Consider the following 22,778-nt stretch of genomic DNA (forward strand, 5'->3'; position numbering starts at 1 on the left):
AGGGTGTGTGTTGAGACAGGCACCTTGAGTTGAACCTGCTACAAAACTCAAACCTCTGCATGGCCATAAGAAATCAGTCTCCTGGGATTTTTCCAGCTTTAGAGTGGTGGGAGCACGTTTATCTTGGCACAATGGCCGAACAGCTTTCCAGGAAGATTGTAAGGCTTCTTTTTTATCAGGGTCAACTAACTTTTTCTTAAAGGGCCAGGTAGTAAATATTTTAGGCTTTGTGGACCAGATGGTTTCTGTCACAGCTATTCAGCTCTGTCACTGTAGTTGGAAAGCAACCATAGATAATATGTAAACAAATAGGTGTTGGCTGTATTCAGTAAAAACTTCATTTACCAAAACAGGTGGCCGGCCGTGAGCCCTCGATAGCCAATCTCTCTTTTCTGTCATGGTTTTATGTATGCCACTTATGAAGGTCTTAGTGCCCATATAGCAACAGTGTATGATTCTTCTCTTATCCTTACTGCAGTGATAGACCTGGACCCACTGGAACAAAAAGGCCGAAGGCAGTTTCTGTTCGCCATGCTGAAGAAACAAGATCCAGAGCAAGGACGGTAAGCATCTGCATTCCACTTTGAAAGCAGGGAGATATTATCCACCCAGGAATTCAGTTTGGTTTTGCACTGATATTGAATATTCTAATAACTTCTTTTGTATTAACTTACTGGATGGATTTCTCATCTCCTTGAGGCTAATTCATGTTTGCAGCCACCTGATAAACTAGATGAATCGCATCGGTGTAGTTCCTCTCTCACCCGTGCCAGCCCCTGATGACACTGTTTTTGTGACAGCAAATACTTGAATACTGACAGTGCTCTGTAAGGAATGGACAAAACCCTTTGACATTCTCAGATAATTTATATCTCACACAGTACCATTGCTAGCTTACCAAATATTACGTCTTTATGATAGTAATTTCATATTTAGTTTTTTTTTTCTTTAAGATTTTATTTATTTGACAGATAGAGATCACAAGTAGGCAGAAAGGCAGGCAGAGGTGGTGGGAAGCAGGCTCCCCACCGAGCAGAGAGCCCGCTGTGGGGCTCGATCCCAAGACCCTGGGATCATGACCTGAGCCAAAGGCAGAGTCTTTAACCGACCGAGCCACTCAGGTGCCCCCATATTTAATTTTTTTAAAGAAAACTCCCAGCATGGAGCCCAAGGCAAGGCTTAAACTCATGACCCAGAGATCTAGACCGGAGCTGAGATCAAGTGCTGGATGCTTCATTGACCCTAAACATGACCCTACATGTTTAGACTTTTAAAATTATTTCTTTACAGGATTACTTTGACATAACTGAAGTAAATTCAAGACGTACTATCAATTTTAGGGATGTGTCCCTGTTATTCCTTTGGTGTGAAGAAGCCTCGATTTAGAAGCTCCCAATGAAATGTACAGGACATAGTTATACTAAGAAAATTATTCACCATTCAGCTGAAATTTGAAATTCAAATTTAAGTGGGCATCTCTTTGAATTTTTTTTTTGCTTTTGGCAAGATCTAGCAATGTTGCCTCCTTTTTAAGTTTGTGGGTAAGAAATAATACAGGGCTGGTGTTTTAGCCCAATAAATTTGTTTAATTGGCATTTACTTTGTCTCCAGTTAGTCATAGAAAGGACTGAAGAGGGAGCCACATAAATAAATAGTGCATCTGACTTCAGTGTCACTGTGTACTTAAACAGATAGAAGCTGACTGGTAACTTTTGAAAATGTAAAGCATTTTGTTTGTTTCCCTTCTGCATCAGTGTTGAATTTAGTTATTTTCCGTTTTTCTCTCAGCATTCCTGGAATACTTTCTTCCTTCATTTCCTTACAGTGGTAGCTTTTCCCCTTTTCTTTTTGTAACCTTCTATTCAATTTTAGATTTCGATTGATGTACAGCAGACAGAACATTGGTTTTTTAATCAGAGAAGCCTGGTTTTGAATCCTGGCTCTTCCACTTACTAGCTCTGTGAATTTTGAATATCACTTGGCTTGAGGGCTTCTGTAAGGATACAACTGAAATAATTAATGTAGTTTATCTAAAGCATCTTGGGGGGCACCTGGGTGGTTGGCTCAGTCAGTTAGGCATCTGATACTTGCCCTCAGCTCAGGTCTTGATCTCAGAGTTGTGAATGAATGAATGAAAAAACGAATGAATGAATGTATGCATTTGGTATTGTGCCCTGTACCTAGAAAGGTGAAAATTGTTCAGGTAGTTAGCACCGTCCCTTTGCATTGTTGTAGTTCTCAGTAAGGATACAGAAGCATCATCACAAGTGGATATTACTTTGTGAGCTAAGAATGGGTCACTTTCAGAAGAATTTCTTCTTTTTAGCTTCATTCTGTTTAGCTGTGATTTTAAGTCCTATTTTTAGTCCTATTCTTGTTCACTTAGCACTATTAGCCACCAGTATTGCTTTTAAAAAAATTAATAGGGATACAGAATGTCCAGAATAGGCAAACCCAGAGAGACAGAAAGTCAACTGGTGGTCTCCTGGAGACTAAAACACACTGTGTTCTCACTAAATTTACTAAAACACACTGAATTGTACACTTTAAAATGGTTAAGATGATGAATTTATGTGTGCATTTTATCTCAAAAAAATCGAGTAGGTACTAGTTTCTAGATTGTCGTATCCTTCTTCGCTGAGTTGAGTCAGGAGAATAATGAGTGCAGTGGACTCCGGGCTGCTCGTGGGCGCTATGCCCTGCACTCTGGTGCCGTCTCCAGACATACAACTCATAGGAATACACTTTTTGTATGTTTTGTAATTCTGTACTCCTTCTGTTTTCCTTTGCTCTGGCTTGATACCCAACTTTTATTTAGAAATCTAAGAACTCTTCTAATTCTCCTATAATCTTGATTTTTGTGCAACACCTTCACTGTCCATGACAAATCTTTCATCAGAATTGTAAGCTACCTTAGAAGCATCCTATATGAATAGGTTTCTTTTTAAAAGATTTTATTTATTTATTTGACAGAGAGAAGCAGAAGTTAGAAGGAGAGGGAGAAGCAGGCTCCCTGCTGATCAGGGAGGCTGATGCAGGGTCTAGATCCCAGGACCCACGGATCACCACCTGAGTGAAGGCAAACACTTAACCACTTAACCTACTGAGCCACCCCTATCTGAACAGGTTTGAGACAGCTTGATCAACTGTATCATCTCGAGTCTTAGTTCCCTCTTTTCCAGACCTGTCATTTCTTTAAAATACACCAGTGCCTTCTCTTTTGCCATTACAGTTATGTAAGATGAAGACCAGGGAAAACTGATTCAGGGAAAACACTGTATAATTTATGATTACCTTTATCATTATATATGTATTTTAAACCTTACAGCATCAGCAGTACTGAGTTAAATGGAATTTTTCCTTTAGTTTAAAGTTTACAGTGGTAAGTGATCCTCTGGACGATGAAAAGAAAGAATGTCAAGAAGTAGGATATGCGTTTCTGGAACTGTGGCAGATCATGGAATCAGGAAGAGACGGTGTAGAGCAAGAGCTAGAGAGTGAGTAATAAACGTTCATGCTTCGGTTTCACTTTTTTTCTAAGGAAATCAGCCTAATCACAAATTCTCTTCCGATTTTACCTTCAGTATATAATTACCACTATGAAGGTGATGATACAAACTGGATCCAAATCCAGTTTGTATATTTAATATTGAAATAACTGTAGCTGTATTTATTTCTAGATCGAGCATGAGTAGTCAGTTGTATATTTTACCCCATGTGTCTCATGACAACCAGAATACAATCTTTTATGAAAATCTCCAGTGTTTGAAATAGGGGTATTTTGAAAAGACCAATTCTTTTAATTTCAAATTTCAACATCAGAATTTCTGATTTATCGCAAGCATATAAGGTTTGTAAAGGCAGCAAACACCCTCCGCTTTTTTTTTTTTTTTTTGAAGAATGATTTATTTGACAGACGGAGATCACAGGTAGGCAGAGAGGCAGGCAGAGAGAGGGGAAGGGAATCAGGTTCCCTGCTAGCAGAGATCCAGATGTGGGGCTTGATCCCAGGACCCCGGAATCATGACCTAAGCCGAAGGCAGAGGCTTTAACCCACTGAGCCACCCAGGTTCCCCAACACCCTCTCGTTTTAATGTGCGACCCTTCCCCTAGTCTCTTCAACACTCAGTCACCTACTCCCTCACCCACCTCATGGTATTTGTTACTGAGTTTTTTGGGGTGAGGTTTTTTTTTTTTAGTTACCAAATCTTAACCATCCTGCTTCAGAAGTGTTTGACTACATCCCCACTTCCACCCCATTTCCATCTGCTACAGTGTTTCTTTACAGAAAGTTTGATCACCACCTTCTTCTTAAATCTGTTTTTAACATTGTTTGCTGCAAGACTGGCATGCTTGAAAAATATCAGCGTTTGGAGGCTGTTCTGTCCAGTCCCACTGCTCTCAATCCTGTGTGTCTGGGATTTCACATTTACCTTATCTGCAAGGCTGTAGTAGGGTCTGAAAATTACCCACTAGACCAAAGGCTTTCAAACTGCCAGTCCTTACCAACCAAATAATGGATGGTGAAATTAAATTAGTAAGTCATGACCAGAACTGAGGGGGAAAAAACTGTAGAAAATATGAGTGCTCTGCACACAGATTTTGTGACACTTTCTTATGTACATGTGTACTGAGTCATGATATAAAATTATAATGAGATTTGAGGGATACTGTTTAGCCAGGGGCTAAAGAGTTCAAACTAGCTGGTAGATAAGATTCTTCATTTTATTCCTCTAGTACCTTACCAGCTGAGGTACTGGGCAAGTCATGTAACCTCTCTATGCAGGTTTCCTCAACTGCAAAAGGAGAATAGCGTTGCTCCCTCACAGGCTTGTCCAGAGGATTGTGAAATTGCTTACGTGAAGGCTTGTGGGAGAGAAATATTTAGGACAGGGCTGGCTCCCTGGCACAGGGCAAGTGCGGTCTCTGTCACCTGTTTTTTAACTTGTACTCCCAAGTTGGATGCCTATCCCCATTCCCCAGACATGCTGCACTCTTCCTGGCTTCAGTGCCCTTTGTAGAGAAGAAACATCCCCTGAAGCCTTTTCTGGTCAGGACTTCAACATTTCTAAAGCCAACGAATATGTCTCAATTATTTTGATTTTTTTAATCATCAAAAGAAAAATTTATAGTAATTTATTTTGGCTGCCCTTCCTTCCACTCAGGCTTTAATCATGTTGGCCTGATTTCAAAGACAAAACACTGCTTTCTATCCCTGCAGCTCTCTTTTCTCTTAGCACTTTCAAACTGCTCCTTAAAATATTTTCTGTTCTGGCTATGCCTACACTGTTCAGTTAAGATCAGGTTTTCGGGGTGCCTGGATGGCTCAGTGGTTTAAAGCCTCTGCCTTCAGCGCAGGTCATGATCCCAGGATCCTGGGATCAAGCCTCACATGGGCTCTCTGCTCAGCAGGGGACGGCTTCCCCCCTCTCTCTGCCTGCTTCTGTGCCTACTTGTGATCTCTGTCAAATAAATAAAATCTTTATTAAAAAACTAATGATCAAAAAAAACCAACAAATGATCAAGTTTTCATCCAAATGCTTTATTGACTCTGTTCTTACCAATTTTCCTAACTGCCCAATCCAGTTGGTTTCCTTATTCATCCTACTTGACCTTTCTTAATCTCTAAAATTATTGCTCATTCTCCTTTTTAAATGCCATTCTCAGGCACCTGGGTGGCTCGGTTGGTTGGATATCTGCCTTTGGCTCGGGTCATGATTCCAGGGTCCAGAGATCGAGTCCCACATCAGGCTCCCTGCTCAGCAGGGAGTCTGCTTCTCCCTCTTCCCTGGGGTGCACACTCTCTCAATCAAATAAAGGAGTAACATCTTTAAGGGGAAAAAATACATACATGCATGCCATTCTTCCATTTTTACACCATTTGACTTTCCATATCACTCTATGGGGGATCCTTCTGTTTCTTCACAGGGTCTTCCACCTGGAATGCTTAACAATGGAGCCACGAAAGGCAGCCCGTATTTATACAGAGCTTCACTTCTGCCACTTCTTGTAGCTTTCTAAACTTGTCATGTTCTCATGTCTTGGCCTGTGCTTATGATACCTTAAAAGACTTAGCTCAGGGACTGTCTCTAGAAAGCCTTTTCCGATTCCTCCATCCTGACTTAGGTGCCACTTCTGTGTGTTCCCAAAGTACCCAGAGTTTTCATCAGAGCACTTCGCATACTGTACTGTGCTCTCCCTTCTTTTCCGCTAGACTGTGCCCCCTGTGAGGGAATGACTTTTAGTATCACCATCCCCACACACAGCACATGGCAGTTAGGTAAGTGTTTTCTAATTGAACAGTGCTGCCACCTGACCTGTTTGCTTTCCTCTCCCAACAGTTGTCAGCCCTGGAGATCAGGTCACCCAAATAGGAAGGCTGAAGGTGTCCCTTCAAGCTGCTGCCGCCCTCCAGGCTATTTACAAGGAGATGACAGAAGATACGCTTTCATGATGGAGCAAGTACTAGTCCATTCTAAACTTTCTGAGGGAACCATAGTAAAAAGTCTCTTATAAAGTAACTTGCTATACCATGAATTTGGTTTACTGTGCTGTCTGGTATCTCTCAACCTAATGACAAAAGCTTAGAAGGATGAAAGCCAATTTCTGTGACCCTCCCCCGACAAAGGCATTATTCTCTAACTTCTCAACTCTCTCCCAATTGAGAAGCAGGCCTGCTTTCAGGAACTGCAAAAGAATGTTCACAAAAGTGAGTTTACAAAAACGAAACAACCACCAAAAAAAAAAAAAAAACCACAGTTTATTTATCTTTTAGTTCTTCCAAAATTGAAAATATCAAGTCCTACTGCTAAGGAGAAAAAACAAACAAACAAATAAAATCCGAAGCCCCTCCCGCCCTCTTCTCTTAAAGTCACAGAACACAGAAGGAACTGCAGTGGGACAGGTGAGTGCAGAGAACCAGGAGGGGGAGGATGGCGAGATAAACTCCCCAAATACTTAAAAAGCTGTTCAACAGAAACTGTGATAAATACACGACAATGCAAGACCAGTAAAAATAAGGAGCAGCAGTGACGAGAGGCTGTGTTGTAGACGTGGCCTCCCTTCCTCTTCTCTTTTCTCATCGGTATTCTAGGCCCCAGGCATGACCTGCCCCTTCCAGATCTCAATGTTGATTCCTCTGAGCCTCCTTCTAGGTTTCACTAGAAGTAGTACGTGAGGCACAACCATTCTTCCTCAGATACATCAGAAAAGAAACAGTGGTAATTTTACTCCTACCATGGTACCATGGGTGAATTTGTGAGGAGGAGGAAACCGAGCCAGGGAGTGCCACTGCTTCTTAGGTCGTCCAAGGCAAGGCAGCAGACACACCTCTATCTGTGTGAAGCCAAAAAGCAGGAAACTCAGACGGAGTTACCAGCTGGATCGGCCTCACTAGCTCAGGTGGTATGATTTATCACAACTTTTAGCAAATTCCAACAACCTTTTCTTGAGTACTGCAAAGATGGGACGTAAAGAGATGTGAGGAAGGTCATGGCAGTAGGGTAGAATGGAGGCTCGGATCTGCTGGTCAAGAACCAAGGTACAGGTAGTTAGGGGTCACCTGGTACCAATGTCTTGGAAATACAGCTCTGAGACATCAGAGAATAAGATGTCAGAAGCCATCGATGTCCTGGCAGAAGGTGGCAGGAAGAGAGAGGAATGAAACGGTACTTATTAACAGTGGAAGCCTCTGCCCTTCTTCAAGAACACCTCCTCCCTCGCCATCTGGATGGGGCCACTGGCACGTGTCCTGGTGGGCCTGGAATTCCCCGAGTAGATTGGTCCACACAAATGGCCCCCTAAACCCATAAACACAAATGGCCAAACTTCAAAAGGAAAAAAAAAAAAAAAAAAAAAAAAAAGGAAAAATACAGTTTCTATGTCATGTAAAATTTGTAGGGGTTGGCTGGATAAAGAATGGAACTGAGGACCAAAGTTCAGAAGTTACTTCCTCTTTTTCTTGGGAGGTGCAGAGCTGTGTCTGGAACCACGGTTAGAGCCACGGCCTGAACTGTGCACAGACGCCTTCCTCTTCCGGCTCATACTTCGACTCTGTTCTTCTTCTTCCTCGTAACGACTTTCACGGTCCGCTAAATAGGAGAAAGGCATTACTAGTTAGTGACAGGTTAGCATTGATACCCAATAGTACATGACAGTATGCACCACTACAATGTGCACTCTGCCATCAAACTTAGGTTTTAATCTGTTAGTCACTTCTTGGTTGTGTAATTTGGGGCAAGTACTTAACTTTTCTGAGCCTTGTATGATGGAAAATTATTTTATGATTAAACTATTACAGGACTTAGACGTGGAAACTGGATGGCCTAATTCTGGAGCCTTTCCATGGCTATCCCAGCTATGGGTCCATGTGAAGAAAGCATCCGTTACAGAGTCACGCCACTTGGAAGAGTGTGGACGCATTCCAGAGTTTATCTGCTCCTCTGATGAGGCTGCAGCTATAACTCCACATGAGTTTTATAGTGTTCTTTTGTTATTCGTATTAGGCAAATAACATTTCAAAATACTAAAATCTGCTAAAAATTTGCGCCTCAAAAATAAGCAACAAACAACAAAAAATTTACCTTTTCGGGCTTCTTCCTCCAGTTCATCCCAATCCTTTCCACTCTCTTCTTCACTGCCCAATGATTCCTTGGAATAGTCTAAAATAAAATTGATTAAGCATTAGTCTTCAGATAGGAATGGAATGCCAGAATTCTTTCCTCCTTTTTGAGTTTCCAAAAATGACAGCAGGTTAGAAAGCCAAGAAAAATTTTTCCTATAGACTAACCTGATTCTTCAGCTTCTGATGAATAATCTTCATCACTATCCTCCTCCTCCTCTTCATAGTCATCCTCTGAAGGATTAAAAGTCTCATCCTCGATTTCAGACTCTGAATCCCCTTCCTCAGCATCACTCCCCTGGTGAGTCAGACAGCATAATACTATTTATTGGATTTTTTTTCTTTTACATTCACTTGATTAATGAATTAATTTAACCCACTTGGCACACCAACATTATTTCTTTTTTACATGAAAAAAAAAAAAAAAAGCCCTAAAACCCTGAGTGAACAAAAGAAACAGAAGGGCTAAATTACTGGTAAAGTGCAATTAGACAAATATCTAATTCTATTTCTTAAATATTCACTTCACCCTTCCTTACCCAGGAAAATTAACCACAAAAATACGCTTGTAATACTGCATTATGCAGAGATGGAAGAACCACTTCTTAGAGAACAATTTTTGCAAAATGCCCTCAAGTTATACCTGAAACTGATATTATGCTATATGTTAATTATACTTCAAATTTTAAAAAAAGTTAAAATGCGCTGAAGAATTTCTTCCCAATACCAAGAAAGAATAATTCTGCAATTTCAAAGAAATCTGAGTGACTACCAATCCCTAATTTATCATCTACCTGTAAAACTACCCTGGAGAAACAACACAGGAAGACCAAGCTCCCACTCGGTTTGGTCCCTTTGGTGTTACTTACATGGCATTTCCTAGCCGCCCGATGGTAATGGGCACCACCATGTACCAGAAAAGAAACCCCACACTCACGCACCTCACCCTCAGGCTCTAGGAAAGACCAGCCACCTTGTTCGAAGAAGCCCTCGGGGTCGTCGACAATGGTCTTCATGATCTTAGTCCAGTTGAGGGACTGTACTCCTTCTGTGTACTTTAGGTCACAGGAACTGAGAAACGGGACAGTATGAAGTCAAAATCAATTCTCTGTATTTTCTGAGAAAGTACTGTGTCATCTGTTCATAAGCATCTCTGAATGCAGGTAACCTTTTTCTAAATATAGGATAGCTGACATTCTTTTGCACTATGCCACCAGAACAGACCTTGTAGCTGACATCTGGTCTGCTAGAACCAGCCCTCACCACAGAGCAGCATTCCAACAGAGAACTGAAGCAAGCTTTGTCTCTCGAACAAAGCTCATGTTTTTGTTTTCCATTTTCTTTCTTAAGTACCGACTTCCCTATCCTCCTTTAGCTTTTTCTCCTCCTCAACTATGTTTTTCCCTCCCTGACTCTTATTTGCACGTAGTTTCAACTTATAACCATTTCTATGATTCTTACTTTCCAGCTCTAATCACTTGCACCACTGCAGTTGAGAAACAGTCCTGGCCTTCCGGCCCCGATCCCGCACTGCTTTCTTATGTACTGCTTATTTGGTGCAAGGTCTATTTGAAGATAGGGATACGTTTTTTGTTTGTTTATTACCTAAAAAGTGCCTTGTATTAAGACATTTAAATGACTTTCTTTTACCTACTTCTGTTGAGAAGAGCTCAATCAATTCAAGTGGGCAGGAAGGAAGAGAAAAGGAAACCAAAGAAATAACAACAGCGAGGATCACAACAAGAAACCTTTGACACAAAACCTATCTGCGAACCACTACCATAAGTTCGTCATAGGCACTGGTATCGTATATGCTGTAATTTGTGCTTCTAGCCATGGTGGAATAAAATGGACTAGATTTACCCCTTCACTTTAAACAACTAGAAAGCCAAATGAGATATGAAACAGCTTTCAGGGTGCCTGGTGGCTCAGTTGATTAAGCCACTGCCTTCAGCTCAGGTCATGATCCCGGAGTCCTGGGATGGAGTCCCTCATCGGGCTCCCAGCTCCATGGGGAGTCTGCTCCTCCCTCTGACCTTCTCTCCTCTCATGCTCTCTCTCATTCTCTCTCTCTCTCAAATAAATAAATAAAATCTTTTAAAAAAACAAACAAGAAAAGAAACAGCTTTCAAATACTGGGTGAAAAGCAGCACAGGATTATAAAGGAGGAAACATATAGGGTTCTGATTTATAACTGCCTAAGTTTTCTGTCTGGAGGCAGTTCCCAGGCTGCTATGCAGGGAAGGGGAACCCAATCAGAACTGAGAGAAGTATTTGAGGAGGCTGAGACAGCTATAATTTTGAGGCAGGAGTACTGGAGGAGAGTGAAAGATTTCTAGAAATGTGAAGAGGGATCCCCTCCAATCTGTGGCTGAGAACATATCTCCACATGTATGAGAGAAAGCTAAGTAGAGCTGGGCAAAGCAGCACTGGAAAGCAGTAGGCCAGAAAATTCCCAGATCTCATGCTGAGCTGGAAATAGTTCCTGTTCCCACCAGCTTCAATGGAAAGACCCTATGACAAACAGTGAATCAGAGTCCTCAAAAGAGTACTGTCCCAGCAACAGGGTAAATTAGTCCTAGAGAAAACGTTATTCTGAACCAGCACTGGTGACATTTGAGAACAACTTCTGAAAGACCGAGTGGTATCCAAGTCATTCAACTATACCTACAATGACATCTAGAAAAAAAGTTAAAACCTAGCACACAAAAATGTGCAGCCACACAGTTTGGCAGTTGATCACAAAATATCAGCCAGGCAAAAAGGCAGAAGAAAAAAATCAGCCAGTGGAACAGACCCAGAAAATACAAAGATGGTGGATGGAAGTATCAGATAATGATGTTTAAAAAGTTATTATAAATGAAGGGAGAGAGAAACTTGAAGGTGCTGAGAGTGAAGAAACGTGTAATTAGTCTCAGAAAAAAAAGAGGGGGCAAAAATATTTGAAGAGTAATGGCCCCATTTGTCCTCTCTATAGCTCTAGAAAAAGAAAAAAAAATGGATAAAACATTTCTAAATATGATGAAAACCACATACCCCACAAATCTGAGAAGCCCAATGCACACTAAGCAGAATAATCATTTAAAACACAGCAAAGTACCTAATAATCAAACTGCTAAAAACCAATGATACAAATAGAAAATAAATACCCTGAGGAAAAAAGGCAATCTGTACAGAGGTACAAAGAGAGCAGACATCTGAGCAGAAGCAGGTAAGCTGGAAGACGATGGAGCACCATCTTGTAAATATTAAAAAAAAGACTCAACTTACAATTCTATATCCAGCAAAAAACACCTTTCTACAATGAAAGGGAAATAAAGACTTTAAAGAAAAAGCTGAGAGAATCTGTCATCAGAAAACCTGTGCCTCAAATGCTAAGAAGAAGAAGGTTTACGTAGCAAAGAAAAATTAAAGCAGACAGAAGGTTGGAACCACACAATGGAGTGAAGAGCACCAGGAATGGTAAATACATGAGTAAATATTGAAGACTTTTCCCCTCATTTTATAAATTAGGAAATAACTGCTTTGGGGCAAGAGCCTGGCTCAGTCAGAAGAGCATGCAACTCTTGCTCCTGGGGTCGTGAGTTGGGAGTCCCATGTTGGGTGTAGAAATTACTAAAAAAAAAAAAATAAAATCAACAACAACAAAAAAATCACAAAACAAAACAAACCCAAACCAAAAAAACCCCCAAAAGACTTTAATATATAATCATAAAATTAATCCAAAAGGGAGCATAAAAAGAGGAGAAAAGCAATGAACAGAGGAGAAAAACCAAGAGCAAGAAAGCAGACTTAAACCCAACCATACTGATAGTTAATGATAAATGTAAATGGACTCTTTTCACCAACCCAATTAAGAGTAGAATAGATTAAACAAGTAAGACCCAGATATATGTTGTCTCCAATAAAGCCACTTTGAACACAGTCAAGAGTAAAAAGGACAAAAAAAAGACACGTCATACAAACACTGACCAAAAAGCTTCTAAAGCTGTAAGTCCATAGTAATGAAACACCAAGTAGATTATGAAACAAGGGTTAAGCCACTGCCTTCAGCTCAGGTCATGATCCCGGAGTCCTGGGATCAAGTCCCGTTATTTTTCAGGATGGAAAAATAAATAAATAAAATTAAACTGCTAGGCAAACTAACAAAAGAAAGAAACAAAAATGATCAATATTAGGAATGAAAGGGAACATCTTTATAAACTGTACAAATACTAAAACTGGTAACTTAGATTAAGATGACCAGTTCATTGAAAGACACGAGAGGGTTCTAAAATTTACATAAAACAGTCAATGTAATATATATATTTTTAAGATCTGTCAGGAGTGGGGGGGAGGGCATGACACAGGACCAGAGGAGAGCAGCAGGCAGAGGGAGAAGTAGGCTCCCTGCTGAGCACGGAGCCTGATGAGGAATTTGACCCCAGGACCCTGCAATCACGATACAAGCCAAAGGCAGAAACTTAACCAACTGGGCCTCCCAGGAGTCCCTAATACAGCCAATTTTGAAAAGGAACATATCTGGAAGACTTATACTACCCGATTTCAAGACTTACTATAAAGCTACAATAATTATGACGATGGTATAAGGACACACAAACGCCAATGCAACAGAACATTATCCAGAAATAAACCCTTTCCTACATGGTTGATTTCTTTTTTTTAATAAGATGCCAAGATAATTCAGTAACTAGGGGATAATCTCATCACATGTTACTAGAGTAACTGGCTGTATGTAGGCAAAGTATGAACCTCGATCCTATACTACGGTAAAAAAATTAGCTCCAAATAGATCACAGACCTAAACAGGAGACCTGAATCTATAAAACTCTAGGAGAAAACAGAAAACATTTGACTTCGGGTTAGTCCATTTATTAGATAAGATGTAAAAAGCACAAATTACAATAGAAAGATTAGATCTAACAGGTTTCGTGAGAATTTTGCACTAGTCTTTACTAGTTTCTTTAGTCTTTAAACGACACTTGAGAAAATGAAGAGGCACAGAAACTACTGAAAGAAAATATATTCAAAGGGTGCCTGGGTGGCTCAGTCGGTTAAGCGGCTGACTCTTGCTTTTGGTTCAAGTCATGATCTCAGGGTCCTGGGACTGAGCCCCGTGTTAGGCTCTGAGCTCAGTGGGGAGTCTGCCTGAGGATGCTCTTTCCCTCTCCCCAGACTCACACTTTCTCTAAAATAAGTAAGTCTTAAAAAAAAAAAAAAAAAAGGAGAAACCATATACAAAACCTGTATTTAAGAATATATATCCAGGGGCGCCTGGGTGGCTCAGTGGGTTAAGGCCTCTGCCTTCGGCTCAGGTCATGATCCCAGGAGGGATTGAGCCTGGAGTCGAGCTCTCTGCTTGGCGGTGAGCCTGCTTCCTCCTCTCTCTCTGCCTGCCTCTCTATGTACTTGTGATCTCTGTCAAATAAATAAATAAAATATTTTAAAAAAAAAAGAAAAATATATATATATCCAGTCTAAAGAATTTTTAAAATTTATAATTTAAAAAAGATTTTATTTATTTGACAGAGAGAGAACGTGCCCGTGCACATGCACAAGTTGGGGGAGAGGCACAGGGACAGGGAGAATCTTAAGCAGACTACATGCTTACTTACCACAGAGCGTGACATGGCTGAATCTGATGACCCTGAGTGGAACTCAAGAGAGTCGGATGCTTAGCTGAGTGAGTCACCCAGGTGTCCCTATCCAGTGTAAAGAATTCTTACAACTCAAACAAGCAATCTCCTTTTTAACATCAGCAAAAAATACAAAGTTACTTCCTCCAAGACACAGAATGACATATGAAAACATGTTCAACATCATGGGTCATCACAGAAATGCACAGAAATTGCATAGAAATGCAAATTGAGGGGCGCCTGGGTGGCTCAGTGGGTTAAAGCCTCTGCCTTCGGCTCGGGTCATGGTCCCAGGGTCCTGGGATCGAGCCCCACATCGGGCTCTCTGCTCCTCAGGGAGCCTGCTTCCTCCCCTCTCTCTCTGCCTGCCTCTTTGCCTGCTTGTGATCTCTGTCTGTCAAATAAATAAATAAAATCTTTAAAAAAAAAAAAAAAAAAAGAAATGCAAATTGAAACCATAATGAGACAGCACTACACACTGAACAGCTAACATTATAAAAAGAGACAAAAGCAAGTGTTGATCACGATGCACAGCAACAGTTCTAACATAATGCAGCCTTCTACGGGTTTTCTAGAAAGTGATTTGGTAGTTTCTTACAAAGTTATTAAGTAGAACACAGACTTAACCAAACCATACAACCCAGCAGTGCCACACTTAGGTCATCTACCCAAGAAATGAAAACCGACGTTTACACTTTAAAGACCTTATATAATGTTTACAGCGGCTGTTCATAAGAGCCCCCATATGGAAACAACTCAAATGTCTACTAAGTGGTAGTTCCGGTATAGAGTATCCGTGAAGTGGAATACACAATAATAAAAAGGATACACTCAACAACTTTCAAAATTTCAGTATCATTGAGTTAAGTAAAGGATGCAAGATACAAAGGTTACATACTGTAGGCTTCCATTTATGTGAAATTCTAGAAGAAGCCAAGTGTACAGAGATAGAAACCAGAGGTAAGATTGTGGGAAGGGGAATGACTATAAAGGAACCTTCAGAAGTGAAGAAGTCTTCTATATCCTGATTATGATGGTAGATTCAAGACTGTATCCATTTGCTAGATCAGATCACATACTTAAATTGGTGAATTTTATTACATGTAAGTTTTCCCTCAATAAAACTTGTTTTTTAAAAAGTCATATACATTTACACTTACTATTTGTGACATTACACCACTACCTACCTGCATGTTTCTTAGGAAAATCCTCAGGGAAAACACAAATTTGTATCTTTCTCATAACTTAATTTCTAAACTCTCTCAACCCACTTCTTAAGAGGAGGTTTACACTTACAGCACTTCCCATTCACAGGTAATGGGGGTGGGGGTGGCAGGCAGAGCAAGCTATACTCAAGGCTAACCAAGCCTCACCCTTTACACCTAGAGAGTAACATCTCCCGGACACAGAGTTCTCATATTTCCATGAGCAATTTTTTTAGCTAAAGTGTGTAAATATGGACGTCAAAGCCTAAAGTAAAAAGATCTCATCTATCTCATCGTTCAATAAAAATGAGAGAACTGGTAAGAGATATACCTCCCTTTTTATAATTAAATTATTTCACACGTGTTTAGATTTTTTTATACAGCTATCGAAGAGTCAAAAAAAATCTCTGACTTTGATTCTGTATGTGTAACTATACATCAACTACTGTTGGAATTTCAGGAAAAAGTTATTAACTCTATCCAATAAGATTTCAATTTTTTAAGTCCTGGGATATAACTCAACCCAAAGGCAGGTTTACTCTCAAGTACACCAGCAGATGTTATATACAACACACCACACTCATATTCTGTAATACAGGGCTCACAGGGTAAATGGGAGACTGCTGGCCAATTTACTTACTTCAACCATTCCTTGATGGGGTCTAGGGAGGCTACAGGAATGGCGTTGATCATCGTGACTTTCTTGCTGTAGTCCTTGTACACTATCACCATATCAAAGTTCTTCAGGTGAAACTGAACCCGCTCAAAGTGAATCAGCTCCACTTCATCCAAGGTCACCACAAAAGGTGGCTGTTAGGGAGAAACTGGATCACTACCACATAAATCCCCTAAAGCACCAGGCGTTTCAAATTCTGTCAGAATCTTTTTTTTTTTTTTTTAAGATTTTATTTGAGAGAGATTGAGCACTCCTGCTTTTTTTTTTTTTTTTTTTTTTTGTGAAAGACTAAAAGGAATATAACATGCTGAGAAGTCCCGGTAAAAGGATTTTTAAGATCAAAATCTTTCCTCAGAGAGAAAAAATTTAAGGAAACTATGAAGAGACTATTTAAAAACCTAAAGAGACTTTTGAAGAATCTTTTGTTTAGTAATTTATGTCTAACAAAATTATCGGGGCACCTGGGTGGCTCAGTCAGTTAGGTAAGTGTCCATCTGACGATTTTGGCTCAGGTCATAACCTCAGGGCTGTGAGATCGAGCTTGATGTCGCACTGGGTGTGGGGCCTGCTTAATTTTCTCTCTCCCTCTGTCCCTCCCTGCTCTAAAGTTAAAAAAAAAAAAAAAAAAAGTAACTTTCAAAAAATGAAAATCATCAGAAATAAAAAGGACCTAGTTTTCAAAATACCTATCTTAAAAAAAAAAAAATCAAAATACCTATCCTTCTGCTTTCTTTTCTCTAACAATTTTCTTACTGAAAGGAGGTAAGAAATACTCACCCACTCTGTAGCATTTACCAGCGCACTACTAGTGGGCTGAAGGAGGCAAGTACTCCTGTAAGGAGCGCCATTAAATCTGAAAAAGAGTAAGAAAAAAGACTCACATAAGATTGGGCCCATTGCAGGAGAAATTTGCTGCCACAATACACTTCTTTCCTTTCCCCATTCCAAACCCAGCTCCAGCATGCATACTGGAGTCATTTACAGTCATTTACAGGGGTGAGCCACTCACCCCAGCCCTAAAAATGTTCAAGAGGGAACCGATGTCTCAAAGGTTTTCAATCAAAGGAAAAAGGGAATGGTCTGTTATGCTGAGTTATTATTAAGGAAGAATAACTAATTTTTCTAATAGGTAGACAGCAACATTTCAGGCCAAAAGATGAGGAAATATGTTACCCCAAGTCCCTAAAAGGCACTTCAAATTCCAGTTCCTCCTTAGTTAGAGCCTCTACTTTCTCAATGAAATTTTTAAAGGCTGTTTTCAGTTTGTGCCTCATTTCCCGTTCCATCTGTATAAGAAAAAAAAAAAAAATACTAATTAACCATAGGCAGCACTTTACTTGTTAACAGTACATCCCTTCAAAAAGTCCAAAGTGCTTCTACAGTCCTTAATTCTCATACCCACGATGCCGACGCGGATGCTGTCCTAGAGGCCATTATAACCGTAACTACACAGCCAAGGCTGCAACTGATGCCTAATCCACAAACCATGGGCGCTGGGCCATCCCCACAAATACTCGAGTGGTTCCACAGAAAAGTTCAGGGGTGGTTCATAAAATACAATGACTACTGAACTCAGATCTGAACCACAAGCTACCTTAGTACCCTGCAAAAAAAAAAAACAAACAAACAGGAAATCTCATAGACCTGCTCAGCATAGAGGTCATCTCGGTCATGCATGTGCTGATGTTTGCCCAAGTCCGTGGTAATCTCTCCCACTTCCGTATAGAATTGCACATCTGTGTGCCGCTTCTTCCCAAACATGATGGCATTCTGCAGGCAGAGCAGAAAGCACAAGAAAGAAATCAGAAAACTCAAAAGAAGCAGACAACAACAAACAAGATGAAAAAAGAAATAATACCTATGCTGGAAACCATGGCATTTATGTAAATATAATTAAAACATTCCTGGTGTCATCATAAATAATGACACCTGAGAATGTGAAAGTCTATGAATTTCAAAAAGTACTATTTACTCTGCTCAGCAGGGAGCCTGCTTCCTCTTCTCTCTCTCTCTGCCTACTTGTGATCTCTCTCACTGTCGAATAAATAAATAAAATCTTTAAAAAAAAAAAAGTACTATTTATTACAACGGACTTCAGAGATTAGGCTGGAAATAAACTGCGTCTAAGGAACATTTTTCTACTTCAGAAACAGGAATCTGGAGAAAATCTTCTGTTTGGTGGTCATTAGGTATCACACCAAAGGAACGTACATGTTGAGCACCTTCTAGATTTTAGACACGGTGAACTTTATAAACCTTGTAACATTCAATCCTCTTAATAATCTTATGTGACAGGTGATATTATTCATCACTATTTTAAAGGAAAGAGGGTGACACAAAGATCTTGCCCAAGATCCGACAGCTAGTAAGGAGACAGGTGTACCTTGAGGTGAAAGTGCAAGACAATAATCATCTCTCCATCACACGGTTGAAACAAAGCATGCTTGATGTTATTGTACAGGATGTCCACTTTGTCTCCCCGAACAGAAGTGAAGCGGAAGCCTGGGGACAAACGAACGAAGCTAAGCATCAAGCAGCAGCATGAGGTGAGGACAGAAGACACTGCATTTTTTCTGGCTGATTTGCACAGGGTCAGAGAAAATGCCAAAAACTACAGAGGCCTTTCCTTTCCTTGTGCCCATGGAACAATGTCAATAGATTCCTCTCAGCGTTTCTCTGACATACTGTATTATCTAATCGTCTACAAACGTGCCCCAGAGACAAAGCCCAGACCCACGAGAGATTATCCATACCATTGACATGGGCCTCCAGTGAACCCTGCATCCTCTTTTGGGCAATGTTTGGGCGAATGTATAGATCTTTCAGTTTGGGATTACTCCGGTTGAGATTGATCACCAGGGAGTCCTGTTTCACAATGCCCTAAGTAGAATGAGAATCAGTGTGAATCCTCACGTAATCTGCTGTGTCTGCCAAACCCACACGTTTCCTGTTGCAGAAAGGTGCTTTGTGTGCAAGCTCACCTCCTTCTCCTTCTCTTCTGCTTCCCGGGTCTTATAGCGCTTCTGTACTTCTTTTATAATTCGGAATGCATTCTGGAGGTTCAAGGCTGGTACTGTCTGTTCTCCAGGAGCCTTCATATTTGAAGCTCGATATGTACTGTTAAAAAGGGGAAGCCAGAACATATCTAAGTTTCTTTATCAGGATGGGTAACTTGCACTCTTTACTCTATTTTTAACGGACTGAGTATCTTTCAGGATAAAAAAGTACCAGTGAATAGTAGGACAATGTCTGGAAAGCTGAAAAACATCTCCCCTTCTCTCTGAAACAGAAACTATTATAGATGGCTAATCCACTGGGTGGGAAATCACACTTATTTTTCAAATCTGGCATAGTCAATTATTCCATTCCATACCATGAAGGAATGAACTCCAATGAGGCACGCATTTCCTTATTTATAATTCTACTACAAAACATATATAATCAGTTTAACATATTTTCATGAGGACTCCAAATTGGGTTCCATCCTCAAAACATTACAAAGCTAGCAGGATGATTCTAAATAGGTACCACCAAGGGGGGACACAGCAGAGACAACGAAACATTTCTGAGAGTGCCACTCCAACCAGCAGGGATTTGGGGATGGTTTTTTCCTGGGGACTCACATTTCCTTGACGAAAGTGGCTTCTGGGTTAGGAAAGATGTTGCCCTCATTCCTGCCCAGAGCACTGCCTGGGCAATAGAAGTTGATTCGCAAGTAAGTATAATCTCCTTCCACGGACATGCTTATATTCTGCTCAAAGAAAGGAAAAGCATTAACAAAACAAACAGATTTCTTTCCAAATTAAGGATTAGTAGCTATGGGGACATAAAGTTAAGTTGCAAGTTACAAGCTGACTGCTAAACCTACCCTGTAAATCTTGATCTAGCTCTAATGACCTGTACCTTATTTTTTTTATAAGACCAAATGTATGCTTCCAAAAGAATCACTAACCTCCAAGCACCTGGAGCCACGTGTCCAACTACATGTTAAAAAATGCTTATTGCAAATGGTATTTCTAGACTAGATCACTGAACTTTCTAGCAAAGTGAAAACTGGCAAGGAAGGAGAGGGACAGCAGGGGAAGGGGAGAGACAGTGCAGTCCAAAAAAGAGTATGTGGAGAGCACAATCACTAGTTTCAGAAACAGTCTGGATGGAGCCTGACTCAACATTCATACCTTAATTGTGGCAATGTGAAAAGGCGTCGCGATACCGAACACAGGCATTATCACAGTTTCGTATTTCTTATCAATATAGATCTTCATTTCCCGAATATGTGGTTCCTTAGGCATCAAAGATGGGTTTTTATAGGACACGTTAGATTTGCGAGCTCTGGAGTGGGGATAAAAAATTTTTGTAAGAAATTTCCATAAAACCATATATGAACCTAAGACAACCTTGCTCCCCAATGTAAACTCTTTACTTCTGAATCTGTTGTTCTCCTTTCTGTTCTGTCAGTCGCCTCTTTGCTTCCTCATTCAGTTGAGCAGCCAGTTCCTTTTGATGTGCTCTTCGTTTCTCTTCTGCAGTCATCTCATTCTGGAGAAAGAAAAGTGTCAGTCCAAAAATGGGCCCTCGATACAAACCACAGGACAGACAGAGATCAATGCAGGCTGAAACCATAAACTCACTCGTGTCCTTTCTGTAAGTAATGCTGCCCGAGAACCTCTTCCCAACAGGTCCTCGGCTTCATCTTTCTCCTCCTCTTCCTCTTCTTCATCCTCGTTCTATGGGCAAAAAAAAAATCATACTCAGAAATTCCAGTTTTAATCTTCTCAGGCAACATAATTTTCGCCTTTTTACAGTGCCAAATTTCCTACACCACTTATCTTCCTTTTTCCTACCTTTAGAAAAATCCCCACATTCTTCACTTTCTTCTTCACAGAAGTGAGAACAGTAGCTGGGCCATCCTGGAATAAAAGGAAGAAGTCAGACATTCATAAGAGCATTTAAATGAGGCACTTTCACTTTCTAGCCTAGTATATAGGAAAGCAGTGCTTTGAAACTTCTGGATACTAAAATCTTTGACAATGAATATATACAGATTTTATTTTCCCAACCTCATGAGGAACTATAATTTGGCAGACAACACTGAGATAATGATTAAGAATACAGGCTTGATTTGAAACCTGGCTCAGTCACTTCCTAGTGGTGATATCTGGCTATTGACTGCTACTGCTCTGTGTCCCATTTTTTTTTTTTTTAATCTGAGGGCAGAGTATCTACTTCGTAGGGTATTATAATTCGATGAACTACTGCATAAAAGTCTTTATATAATAAGATATCAATAGTATTTGCTATTAAGGAATCAGTTCTGCTAAGTGAAAACAAAAACAAAAAACAGTTACAAAAGGCCACAAAAGCCTAGAACAAGCAAACCCTTAGAAAGTGGTTTAGTCATTACCTAGGTTTGGGGGGCTAGTGTACCAGGTTTCTTTCAGAGGCAATAAAAATGTTCTAAAATTAGATTGTAATGATGGTTGCACAACAGAAAATCACTAAAAATCACTAAATTACATACTTATAGTAGGTGAATTATATGGCATATAAACTGTAACTCAATAGAGCTGTTGTTAAAGTAAAAAGAAGAATCAGTTCCTGTTATTATCATGATTAGGGTTCAAGTCACAAAGTAATGAATGGCTTAGTTTATTTTCTTTAAAAGATTTTATTTATTTTTAAAATTTATTTATTTGACAGACAGAGATCACAAGTAGGCAGAGAGGCAGGCAGAGAGAGAGAGAGAGGAGGAAGCAGGCTCCCTGTGGAGCAGAGAGCCCGATGCGGGGCTCAATCCCAGGACCCTCTGACCATGACCTGAGCCGAAGGCAGAGGATTTAACCCCACTAAGCCACCCAGGCGCCCCTTGTTTATTTATTTATTTGACAGACAGGGATCACAACTAGGCAGAGAGGCAGGCAGAGAGAGAGAGGGGTAAGCAAACTCCCTGCTGAGCAGAAAGCCCGATGCAGAGCTCGATCCCAGGACCCTGAGATCGTGAGTAAGCCGAAGGCAGAGGCTTAACCGACTGAGCCACCCAGGCGCCCCATGAATGGCTTAGTTTAAATCACTCCCTGTATTTGGGACGACAATATCTATTCCTAGGTATATTAGGTCACTGTCACAGATCTCTCCCTTCAGCTAGCATTTGACAAACATTTTCAAGAAAAAAAACCCCGAAGAGTACAAAATGTATCTTCAATGTCAGTTCACAAACATTCAAAAGTTGAAGAAGCAATACATACCTCATCCACAAGCACTGTGTCACCAATGAAGAGAGCATAGGTTTTCTCTTCTGGTTTCTTCCCTTCCTTGTTAGTCAGATCAGAGAATCCCAAATTGATGCTGAAAACCATCCCTATAACAGCAAAAAGCAATCAGTGTCTAACTGTGAGAGAATGGAAAAGGGTAGAGTTTACACAAAAGAGGGGGAAATAAAGCTATAGGAAACTATTCAAAAAGGTATTTTCCTACTGCATGCCTGCAAAACTCACCTTTTTTCAGTTTGTACTGATTTTTACTATTAATTACTAAAGAGCCTTCACGGAATTCGATTCCCATTCCGAACCTAAAAAGAGAAATGAAGAGAAACTATAGCAAATAGACTAAAAGATCTCTAACGTGGATCGAGTACAATATAT

General features: G+C 40.3%; 2 protein-coding genes across 6 annotated transcripts in view; one reads left to right on the forward strand and one right to left on the reverse strand.

The window, feature by feature from the left end:
* Nucleotides 1-6,710, forward strand: part of RPGRIP1 (RPGR interacting protein 1) — a 39,254-nt gene extending 32,544 nt beyond the window's left edge. For all 5 annotated transcript variants that reach the window (XM_044232073.1, XM_044232074.1, XM_044232076.1 and 2 more), the window contains 3 exons: nucleotides 479-563; nucleotides 3,367-3,497; nucleotides 6,342-6,710. In XM_044232073.1, coding sequence (XP_044088008.1) covers nucleotides 479-563; nucleotides 3,367-3,497; nucleotides 6,342-6,454 — 329 coding nt within the window. In that variant the 3' untranslated portion in view covers nucleotides 6,455-6,710. The remainder of the gene's footprint in view (nucleotides 1-478; nucleotides 564-3,366; nucleotides 3,498-6,341) is intronic.
* A 31-nt stretch (nucleotides 6,711-6,741) lies between these two features.
* The window catches only part of SUPT16H (SPT16 homolog, facilitates chromatin remodeling subunit), a 39,344-nt gene continuing 23,307 nt past the window's right edge, over nucleotides 6,742-22,778 (reverse strand). The window contains exons 9-26 of the mRNA XM_044232072.1: nucleotides 22,632-22,705; nucleotides 22,383-22,495; nucleotides 20,982-21,047; nucleotides 20,769-20,864; nucleotides 20,561-20,676; nucleotides 20,316-20,469; nucleotides 19,761-19,888; nucleotides 19,119-19,254; nucleotides 18,891-19,017; nucleotides 18,521-18,639; nucleotides 17,782-17,907; nucleotides 17,311-17,423; nucleotides 16,915-16,990; nucleotides 16,102-16,271; nucleotides 9,562-9,691; nucleotides 8,789-8,918; nucleotides 8,583-8,660; nucleotides 6,742-8,090 (exon numbers count right to left, since the gene is read on the reverse strand). Of these exons, the coding sequence (XP_044088007.1) occupies nucleotides 7,945-8,090; nucleotides 8,583-8,660; nucleotides 8,789-8,918; nucleotides 9,562-9,691; nucleotides 16,102-16,271; nucleotides 16,915-16,990; nucleotides 17,311-17,423; nucleotides 17,782-17,907; nucleotides 18,521-18,639; nucleotides 18,891-19,017; nucleotides 19,119-19,254; nucleotides 19,761-19,888; nucleotides 20,316-20,469; nucleotides 20,561-20,676; nucleotides 20,769-20,864; nucleotides 20,982-21,047; nucleotides 22,383-22,495; nucleotides 22,632-22,705 (2,098 nt within the window). The 3' untranslated portion in view covers nucleotides 6,742-7,944. The remainder of the gene's footprint in view (nucleotides 8,091-8,582; nucleotides 8,661-8,788; nucleotides 8,919-9,561; nucleotides 9,692-16,101; nucleotides 16,272-16,914; nucleotides 16,991-17,310; nucleotides 17,424-17,781; nucleotides 17,908-18,520; nucleotides 18,640-18,890; nucleotides 19,018-19,118; nucleotides 19,255-19,760; nucleotides 19,889-20,315; nucleotides 20,470-20,560; nucleotides 20,677-20,768; nucleotides 20,865-20,981; nucleotides 21,048-22,382; nucleotides 22,496-22,631; nucleotides 22,706-22,778) is intronic.

Source organism: Neovison vison, chromosome 13 (assembly GCF_020171115.1).
Source record: "Neovison vison isolate M4711 chromosome 13, ASM_NN_V1, whole genome shotgun sequence".
In the NCBI taxonomy this organism is placed as follows: domain Eukaryota; kingdom Metazoa; phylum Chordata; class Mammalia; order Carnivora; family Mustelidae; genus Neogale; species Neogale vison.